The 11,049-nt window shown below is 41.2% G+C and overlaps 1 protein-coding gene across 1 annotated transcript in view; it reads right to left on the bottom strand.

The window, feature by feature from the left end:
* Window positions 1–432: 432 nt before the first annotated feature.
* Window positions 433–11,049, bottom strand: part of LOC140647147 (macrophage mannose receptor 1-like) — a 31,982-nt gene continuing 21,365 nt past the window's right edge. The window contains exons 22-30 of the mRNA XM_072851511.1: window positions 10,745–10,893; window positions 9,071–9,173; window positions 7,999–8,231; window positions 6,213–6,378; window positions 5,049–5,201; window positions 4,675–4,791; window positions 3,057–3,224; window positions 1,086–1,127; window positions 433–671 (exon numbers count right to left, since the gene is read on the bottom strand). Coding sequence (XP_072707612.1) covers window positions 433–671; window positions 1,086–1,127; window positions 3,057–3,224; window positions 4,675–4,791; window positions 5,049–5,201; window positions 6,213–6,378; window positions 7,999–8,231; window positions 9,071–9,173; window positions 10,745–10,893 — 1,370 coding nt within the window. The remainder of the gene's footprint in view (window positions 672–1,085; window positions 1,128–3,056; window positions 3,225–4,674; window positions 4,792–5,048; window positions 5,202–6,212; window positions 6,379–7,998; window positions 8,232–9,070; window positions 9,174–10,744; window positions 10,894–11,049) is intronic.

Raw genomic sequence — 11,049 nt, 5'->3', positions numbered from 1 at the left:
CCAACCTGTGCAATTCTGCCAGCCTGTGCTGGAGATCAGGGTGGCATTTTCAGGATACCTACACATCTGGATGTACTTTTTGGAGTGTGCTAAGGAGCGTATTCTCACAATTGCCTGTGGTGAGCACGGTTCTTCTTGTGCATAAAGGTGATGCTGGACCCATGCAGAGACTGGAACTGCCTGAGTGTTCAATTACACAGTGTAGCTCCAGGTCTATCTGTATGCTCAACAGTCCTCCCAGGTAGTACAGTTTGTGAGCAGATCTCTGGATCTATCTTGCAAGATTGCTTGTTCCTGCTAGTACAGAAAGCAAGAAGCATCCTGTGCAAAATGAACAAGAATTTCCATAGGAGAAAATCACTTTGTCTTAAGAATTCTTGTATTCCAGTGCTTTAATTCCTTTCAAAATCAGGCCCAAGATTACCTTGCTCATTAAACTGTTGCCTGCTCATTTTGTTCAATATTGGTCACAAGACAATTTGATTCATGAGTTCCAGTATCACCACGGTATATGGCATTGTCAAAACTGGCTGTAATTGTTTGTCGATCACGTCTTTTTTTATAGAAGAAATAGAATGTAAGGCCAGTTCCTGTTAGCAGAAGGAAGATCAGTATAACAATCATCCCACCTAAACTATTTGCAGATGAAGCAGCAGCTTCATTTTTTGATGCTGTGAAAGACAAAACAGAACAATTACTACAAATGACCAGAGACTGCATTGCATACAACGTCTCCCCAAGTAAACCAAGTGAACTGTAAAAGTACTGAACAACCATAACAGCAGTTAAAATTGATGCATGTTCCGGATGGACAATGCAAAATTGGGCTCAGTCTCTTCTATGTTCCTTTTAAAAGGAGCATTATATTGTACTACAGTGTACCATTCATAAAGAAAAAAAAATCAATAAGACATCCAGTTTGAGAGAACAGCTCTCCTTTTAAACAGATTTAAAATAAAATCATCTGTGACAGTTAAATGGGTATTTAAATGAAACTTTTCTGGAGACAATTTTACTTGTAAATAATAAATGCCTATACACGTATTGAAATTTCTATTTAATGGGCTTATAAGAAACCAAATTACCTTTATTGACAGGTGAATCATGGGTTGGCCCAACTTCAGTAACTTTAAAATTAAAAAAAATATATTATACACAGTTTGTAAGCAACTATTCAAAGATTAAATAAATACTGCATACATAATTTTTACTTTGCGTTCCTATCAAATTTTAAATAAACACAGAATCATAGAATGGTTTGGGTTGGAAGGGACCTTAAAGACTATCTAGTTCCAAGCCCACTGCCATGGGCAGGCACACCTTCCACTAGACCAGGTTGCTCAAAGCCCCATCCAGCCTGGCCTTTAACACTTCCAGGGGTGGGGCATCTACAACTTCTCTGGGCAACCTGTTCCAGTGTCTCACCACCCTCATAGTGAAGAATTTCTTCCTAATATCTAATCTAAATCTACTCTCTTTCACTTTAAAACCATAACCCCTCATCCTATCACTACAGTCCCTGATAAAGAGCCTCTCCCCATCTTTCCTGTAGGCCCCATTCAGGTACTGGAAGGCTGCTGTAAGGTCTCCCCAGAGCCTTCTCTTCTCTAGGCTGAACAACCCCAACTCTCTCAGCCTGTCCTCATAGGGGAGGTGCTCCAGCCCCCTGATCATCTTCGTGGCCCTCCCCTGGACCTACTTGAGTAGGTCCATGTCTTTCTGATGCTGAGGGCCCCAGAGCTGAACAGAGTACATGGACATTAAAAATATATGAAAACATTTTCCCTGACAATTCAGGCTGAATCCATCAAATATTCTTGTTAAAAATATTTGTAAAAAAATACCCCAAACTGTTGTCTCACTATTAATTGCTTGGAACACTTTTTTTGGTAGGGAAGACAGATGTTCAAAGTTTTTACACTTCCACAGTGTAAGGCTTCACACTTCACACTGAAGAACTCAATTTTTTACACTTGCAAAAGTGAAAAGCACATTTGTACTTAACAGCATTTAAGCTGTATTTTTAGTCAACTTCCTTTTCCTCCCTCCATTGCCTGGGGAGTATGATTCAATTAATTGCTAGCAGGACTGGCTGGCTGGGCCCTACAAAGCTCATGGATGACTCCATCACCAACCTGCCAACATGTGGAGATCCACAAGCAGGAGACTCAATTGGTTCCACATTGCATCTATTATATTTGTGCAGTGGATTTGCCAATGGCAAATCTGGCCTATTTCATACTGTCTCCCAGGTAATGTGTGCAAACACAGCTGAATCCATGTGTATACGGTGACTCACGCTAGCTGCGTGTGTGCAGATTTACATCCTTCACGCTTTATACAATGCTGCTGTGCACGCAAGGGGGACTCACCCCAGCCTGTGACACATCCCCAGCCTGTGACACATTCAGACTTTGCATGGGTTGACATCCAAAAAAACCACAGGGCCACAAGTAACCATTAAAAATGAAGTGTGCTATGCTGTTTGGTTGTCTTGGCATTTCTCCCTATGGCTGTGTCAGCAGAGAAATGAATTGGGCCCCACTGCCCACCCTCAGTTGACGCTTTCGCCTGGTCGTCCAGCAGATCCCAGCACACTTCACTGGTACCAACCCCACCAACAGCACCTACCTGCTTTCTGCAGGAGCTCAATGACTTTGCAGAGCTGCCCCTCAGCTAAGCTATCAGAAGAGTGTCTGCCTTTCTTCTCAGCACTAGTTTAGCCATCTATTCATCATCTACTGCCCCTTGCACTCTGACCTTAATGACTATGAATTTTCTCTTCACTCTCAACAGGTGATATGTTCTCCCCTACCCCAGGGTACAGCAAATACCAAGAAATCAATGCTTTTAAACTGAAAGGAGGAAACAGTGGCTCAGGTTCTCCTCCAACATTATTTCTCATTGTCCTTAACAGAAATTACTCTTGGCTTTGATGGAGATGCGCATGCATCAGCATCAATGCATAAAGCGTACCCAGTGCATATGCAGTTTGGCTTGACATATATTAACCACTACTTCTGAAATAACCCAGTGCACAAAAATTCAGAACTTACTTTTTGGGATTTTGCAAATAAAATTCTGGTCAACAGAGCAGTAATAGTTCCTCCAGGTTCCACTTGAGACATCCATGTCAACACAGTGTTCATCAAAAATTACTGTAGGCTCTCCTTTCTCCCAGTTGACAAATTCTACCGCACTTCTGTCTGTCCATAGCCATTCCCCTAAAATTAAAAGTATTATCTAGTGAGTGTATGAAGGGGGGAATTATTTCTAGTCTACCGGGCACAACGACATTGGATATGGAATTTATTAGTTGATTAAATTAACATCACAGAGGGCTCATTTCTCACTCTTTTAACAGCCAGAGATATTCAGTTGGGAGTGTACCAAATGTAAATGCTCACGGACAAAGTTAACTCCATTAGCCTCCAGGGCCATGGCTGTCACTGCTGTAAGGAAGACATGCCCAGGCTACCCGAGGACTTTTAGCTGAAGCCTGTGCCCAGGACTCACCTGTGCCTGAGAGCCTTAAGAAAAGCAGAGCACCTGTGAGAGCCACGCTCTGCAGTTCAAGGATCGCTCAGGAGATTTTCTTTATGTGTGTACCCAAGATCAGTGAATAGCTGCTTTATTAGAGCTGGATTAATCAATTATCTTTGCAGACTGAATCAGCTCTCTTTAATAATAACTCCCTGCTCATCTCCTGCTGAGGCCCATCAAGTAGGAATAATTGCCATCTCTGCTCCCTCAGGGTGTGCTTTCCTGACAGCATAACCTGACGTAACTCACAACTGCCTCAGTGCCACCTCCTCCGTCCCCCTGTCTGCAGCTGCACTTTCCTCTTGCCTCTGCTTGCACTGCATGTAGCAGTGTGGCAGTGTAGTGGGCCAGGTCAGGAACAAATCTCTGCTTTTCTACTGTTAGTTTTCAGCTAGAACAGATGAACCTGGCCCACCATGCAACAAGGTGTCTGCCATTGCTGGTGGTGAGAGACAGGGACTTGGGAAGCCATGGCCAAGGCCACTCACTGCAGCCCGGTCTAGACTCGCTCTGGAGATTTACCCTCAAAGTTTGCCATGAAAAACGGGCTTCAGAATGACAATGATACAGAAAACAGGATCAAATTTGCAGTTAAAAAAAAAAAAGGCTGACATATCTTTGGATGAAAATAAAAGTTCCACCAAAATATTTATTAAAAAAACCCTGAAATTTAGATTAAGAAATGTTGCTAGACAGCTCATATGAGCTGCTATCCCCTCTGTTGTTTAGAAATAAATTCCAACTTAAGGCTGCCTCAGCTTTTAATTACAAGACAACATTTTTCTTAAAAGACTAACACTTGTTAAATGTCAAACAATTTGAGTAAAAAAAAGCAACAGGAAACATTTTAATCAGCTACTGCAGTGCTAAGCTAGAACCTTTTACAGACTGAAACATACTCTAATTACAGCAAAGATACAAAAAGTGTAGACCTCTCCGTGGTTTATGTTTTAAGTATTTTAGCAGAAAAGCTATTAAACATTTAACAGTTGATTTCTCTCTGATTATTTATTTAATATTTAGTATATTAGTAGTAGTATTTAGTATGTTAGTGTTATTTAGTATTCTCTCTATTTATTTATTAGTATTTAGTATTTCTTTTCATCTCAGTATGAATTGTAAAATAATTACCATCAATATTTTTGAACAATCCTATCCAAAACTTTCTGAAGTCGCTTGCAAGTGGAGACAAATAAAGTAAGAGAAAGTTCATTTCAGCTGAATCTTCTATGGAAACCAGAGAAGCACCTAAAAATAGCAATTAAATATTACATATAATTTCAGCAAGATTTTCCTTTAGAAATTAATTATCTCAGTAAACAACCATGACGTGTTTCGTGATCAGCTTTTTCATATGGTAGAAAAGCTTGATAATAACTTTAAATTAGCTGTAGCTTATAATTGATATACATACACACACATCTATGTATTATGTCTTGGTTCTGGATTAAAAAAACAAACACACAAACAACCTGTAAAATATCCTAATAAAAAAACGCACTTACCCATTTGAATACATGTCATGGAAGCATCAGGCCAGCTTTCCTCAGAAGTGGTGTGAACATAGTAGCAATGACCACGGAAAGGAATCCAAGATCTACCACGTTTCGGTTCAGGACACTTTCCAGGAAGCTGTGGTGGTTCACTAGGGATTAACTCTATTACGAAGACACAGGTCTCAGTGGGGTCTTAAAAGCCAAGGGAAACATGTGCTCCTGTGCCTACCAATTTGACAGTGATTCCAGGAAAAGGAATATCCCATAGACTTAACTAACGGTAAAAGATTGAACTAAACATGGTAAACTAGTAATAAACTATACCGGTTGGAGCTGGGTATCCAATCTGCTAAAGAAGACTTACACCAGTCTAACTGCAATTGTCTTCAGCAAGGCAATTTTTACTTAAAACTTGTGAAACGCAATGAGGAATGAGTCAGTATACATAAAGGATCTCGACACCACCACCACAAGCCAGGGGCTTTTGTCCAGCCAGTTTGTAGCAAGGTCAGTCAGAGAAGCTGTCTGTACCTGCCCTAGTACACACATCCTAAACTATGTAGAAGTAGAATTAGTAGCCTGCTGCATCACCTGATTAAAGCCAAAGCAGAGCTTAAACGAATATAAAATTTGCTGTGAAGTATGGTGCAGAGATCATAAATTTCATATATAATTTAAAATATGTTTGAAAATCAGGTGCAATATTTGAGCTCTAAAGTATCTCAGCAGAAGCTTCCCAGGATCTTATACTTTGAACAAATATAAATTAATCGATTCAGCTGCTACACTGACAGAAGTTTCTTGTCTCCCAATATTACAAAAGATACTTTTAAATGTAAAAATATCTCATTAATGTATTTATAGTTAGGCTAAAGTTGATCAATTCTGCAGTTCTTGACAAACAAGGATGCAGAAAAGAACGATTGCATGTGGCATGAAATATTGCAGTTGTCTTTACGATGTGCATGTGTCGACTGGCCTGTGAAATGAAATGTTTGGAAATCACTCAGGACAGACTGGATCCGGGAGTTCTTCCTTAACAAAAGCAATAGTTTATCACAAGGCATACACCATCTATCACAATCTTTGCATATGTGGAAAAGCTAAATTCAAATAAAGCCATTACTTTAAATTCCAGGCTCTCAAATCACATTTCTCCCATTCGCAACTTACCATCGGATTGCTTACAGAGAGATAAAAATGTTTCATTGCAAGATGCTGTCTTCCAAAACCCATCCAAATCTAAATAGACACAGGCTGTGTTCTTATTTGGTTCTCCACTGGCCCAGTTATGATACCTGCTCCTCCTTCTATCCGACCATATGTAATGGCCACGAGTCTAAAAGCAAATGACAATAAAGATTCTGTCACATACAAGAATTAGATTGAGAGAACATTAAGATTGCACGTGAAGGTATGTAAAAATTAGGAAAAATCAGAATCACGGCTTCTAGCACAAAATTAATTTGTCCTCTGTCATGAATACATAACAATCTGGTCCAGACTTCCACACTCCACAGCAGTTAGGGCAGTGGCCCTACAGATGCTTATTTAGTACACAACCTATATTATTCAATTCACACCATCCGTCCCATGCACTATAAGGGCAAAGGGCCTTACGGTAACAAATGTGAATATACCGTAGGAGATTTTATCAAAGGAGTCCACATATACACGCAGATCAAATAAAGATTGCAGAGAAACTATTGTTAGCAATCCTCTAACACAGGCTTCTCTATATATTTAGAAAGCAAACAGAAAAAGCAGAAGTTCCACTGGAGAGAGGACTACTGGTGACGTTTTTCATGGGGCACGCACCACAGACCTCTGCCACCTGAGCTAACAGGGCTTGTGATAGGTTTCTAGTTCGTGCAAGGACCAGCTACTAGAGACGAGCTAAGCACGTATTTTTTCAGTGGATTTCCCCATTATTTGCAGAGGATGACCAACATTAGTCACATCCATGGCTCCTGTCACCCCGTCCTGCACAGCCTAACCCCTTCTCCCTGCAATCTTTGGAGGCAGGCTCCCATGCAGTTCTTTGTGCCAGTTCCTTTCCTGTCCTTTTTCCTTTGAAGCCCTTGGCCACATTTCATCCCAGATTCCTTTCTAATCCTGGTTTCCCAGTGCCTGCTCTCACTGAAGTGCAGCTCCGGTTCCTCTGACCTCAGCACCTGTGCCCTCTCTCAGTCCTGTGTCCCACCAAGCTCCGGCTCTACCCCTCTCCTCTTGATTTCCTCACAACTCTGGTTCCACAAATATCCAGCTACATCATCTTTTTTCATGTTCTTTTTATATGCCTCTAACAGATGCTTCCCCTGTCAGACCTTTCCACTCTTCACTGACTGAGTTTGTTGGCGGTTTTTCACAAGGCACTGGCTTCACCTCCAAAAACCAGCCCATTGCCAGAGGCCTGCTCCCACCTCTACGCTGCACCTTGCCATTTCCCCTATTGCCCAGCACAAGCTCTTGTAGTGCTAGGCTGTGAATTAAAACAAAACTTAAAATAACCTCACGAAGAAAGAACTCTTTTTAACCCAAGTTGTTTCCATGGTGTGCTCCACAATGTGTCTTCAGAAATGGCAACGCTCCCCCACATAAGCGTGTGGTAGACCCTGGCGTAGGAAGTGGAAACTCCATAGCCACTTTTACCGCTGAAGCCACCATCTACTGCAGCTACATCCTTGGTGACCTTTGAAATGCGGGCTGTGGCAGTTCTCACTTACCTTATGGCCAAACATTTACATGTGCAAAACCCCTGAAGTGGAGGGAAGTCCGGTACCTCAGCAAGGTTTTGATGCCTGCCATGCATTCATGGATCTGACTGACAGCACTCACTTGGGAGCAAGTGAGCAGCAGCCACAGCAGTGGATCCTCTCCACCTCTGAGCAAGAAGTATGGCTGATCTATGCGGATCTAGGGTAGCGGAATGATTATCACAAGCATTTGATGGACTCACCGTGTTGCTGTTAAGACCAATCCATACAGGCTCCCCGTGCTTTAATATTTGTAACCACAGGTAAGATTCAGCATAAGGATCCAAAACGCTGGCGAGTTCTGCAAACTGGTCTCTGCAGTTCCTCTGTGCTTCTTCCCAGCTCATTTTGTAGTTGATGACTGCATAGCGGTCATCACCATAATTGTTAAAGCCAAACATCGGAACTATGGGTTGGGAGTTTTGCAGTTTGGGGTCTGTAACAAACAAACAAACAAAAAGAAAAGAAAGTCAAATGCTTTATATTGGCTAGACATAGAACACTGAGAGACTATCTAGTGTATTGGAGTAGTCAAGTAATTAAGAGAGGTTGGAATAACAAATTACGATGTGTCCCAACTATCACTGCAGTGATGAAAGCCATGTTTTCATGTTCTGTGACAAAATTTTCTAATTCCTCTCAGAATGACCTTTTAGCATAAATATCTGTATCACACCCAGGAACAAGCCTTGTAAGCTCTAGAGCTTCCCAAAGCATACTGTAATGATGTCGGGCATTAAAGGGAACAATTCCTCCACTTTTTCCATGATATATTAGCTTTTGTTGTATTTCTGACAAGGAACAGGGTATGGTAAGCACACCATGAGCAAGCAGAGGGATGTAACTGCTGCTAATGAAATTGCCTGAGTAAGATTGTAAAGGAAATCAAGCAGGGCAGTTTTTCAAAATAAAGAAGATGCAGTGCTTTTAAGTATAACAGTAGAATTTCAGTTTTGAAGAATTTACCCATAGAAAGACAAAGTACTGTTCTCTCTCTCTCCCACCTGATCGCCAAAAATAGTAAAATGCATGATGATCCACAGATTTTTTATGTTTTTTATTTACTGGTCTAGTCCTTAAAACAGGAAAGGTTAAGAGTTTTTCTCCAAAAAATAAAATGTGTTCTCATTTTGTTAAAATGGTCCGTAGCGCACATGATACTCTCAGATTAATTTCAGTTAAAATAGGGTTGAATATGGGAAAGTCACTTTTAACACCAGTTTGACATAACCACAATAAATCAGCTGTGCTAGAAAGTGGTGAAAGAAAACTCACCAGAATTTTTCTGGCATATGTAGCTTTTGCTTGTTTTACATTCTTCATCTTTCCATTTCCCTGCCTGTTCAATAGGGTTCTTCATCATAAAGACACAGTCATCCTACAGGGGAAATGAGATTAATAAGAAAAACATGTATAGATAGGAAACCTTCCTACTCCTGGATGGGCAGGCTCACCTATCGCACGCAGGCACACACAGATGAATAATATGAAGGTCCCATATATGAACTCATACAAGCAATGGTCAGGAGCAGTAATACGGCAATAAGCATTTACAACTCAGCCCTAGAAAAGCTAGTACTTGGATGATGGAGGGAGTTGCAAAGCACAGCACAGAGGCAGGAAGAAGCATCTGGGACTATCTGTATGTATATAATCTCTGCGCATGCGCGTCTGTGTGTGCGTGCAGGTAGACATGCGTGTGCTAGGTCTGGCCCACAGGACATTTCAGCTCTGTTGCTGTTTTCCTGGAGGTTATGGGGAAACTCTCCTCAGCACTGAAGCTTGCCTGGAGAGCCGAAATCCTCTTCCTGCCCCAATCCAGCACTAGGATCCAAAGCTGTCACCACAATGCAGTAGCGTAGAGGTAGCGATCAGAAACAACCTTTTGTGGGGGACACCTCCCAAACCCTTCCCACGGCAATTCGGGCTCCTTACCTTCCTCCTTTTCCTCCCACAGCATGAGAAGCTGCTGCTCGGCTTTCCGCAGCGGGAGGCAGCAGCTCTCCCCACCTCATATCAGCCTAACCTTATGCTACCTCCGAACCTCCTCAGAGGCAGTAGCCCAGGCCTTGGCTGCAAGTGAAGGAAGGTGCATGTGGAGCAACTTGAGTAGGGAAATGTGCATAGCCTTCTACAGAAAGCGTACATGTGTGAGATGGGGAAGCCCTGGAGATCCCAAAACCCAGCTCTAGCCTGGATGGCAGCAGAGCTCGGACCTCACATAACTTTTTCCCGTTTTAGCTGGACTCAAAGCAATTCTGTCATGAAAAAGAGAGAAACTTGATAAAGGTAGCACAGGAGTACAGAAGTAGTACTATCAAGTACAGTAGTCTACATTAGCCATTTTACAGTTATTGAATAACACGCAGTTTTGTCTTGCAATTAAACACAAAATGGTATAGCAGTGCTGAAAGTTTCAAAGCATGCAGAAGAGATCTTTAAGAAGGAAGATTTGATGGAAGGTATGGAGGGAGAAGATAAAAATGAGAAAGGAAGACCCAGAGTCTCCTTCTTTTGAGGATTTTGTTCAATGCATTTATCTTAATAAGCTCAGTGCCAAGAAATTTAAATATACACAGTTATCTGAGTATTTTCATCAAGCCTAAGTAACATTCACTGTATCCCAGAATGATACAGTTGCTGCTATGCTATGGTTTATTTGAGTCTCCTGATCAGTCATGGTAAAGTGAGAGAAATACTCACTTGTCTGAGTTTTGCATAATGTTTCCAAATGTCTGTTTGGATTCATAACAAAAAATTCATGACAAAACACAGAAGTTTAAAAAAATGCATGAAGGTAGACCTCCCACATGATTACTCTGCTTTCAAAAACAACAAGATCACTAAAAATCTTCATAAAGGAAACTTTACAGAAAATACAGTTGTAGCTACATACATTCATCTACCAAAGTTATAATGTTTGAGTGATAATGAGAAATTAATGTTTACCTTACTATAATAGCTTCGGGAACCTTTCGCCCAATTTGTGTAGTAAACTGGGCTTCCATCTGTCCATAAGTATGTGTGCTCCTGATTTATGTCATTCAGTCCAATCCAAGCATCAGTTGCAGCATTTTTTAAGAGGGACATGAGGAACGCTGAAGGACGAAAGAAAAATTGTACAAGGAGGGAAACTGAATGCACCTTTCCCCAACAGTGCAGACTCTAGAGTGCCTGGAGCCAGGATTATGAGTTTTGTTTTTCTCTTTTTTAATAAGGTGGTAATTTTATGATAAAAATAAAAAGAATGGATA

This window comes from Ciconia boyciana, chromosome 2, assembly GCF_034638445.1.
Source record: "Ciconia boyciana chromosome 2, ASM3463844v1, whole genome shotgun sequence".
NCBI lineage: Eukaryota > Metazoa > Chordata > Aves > Ciconiiformes > Ciconiidae > Ciconia > Ciconia boyciana.
Note: the sequence above shows the minus strand (reverse complement) of the source record. Positions and strands in the feature narration are given on the sequence as shown.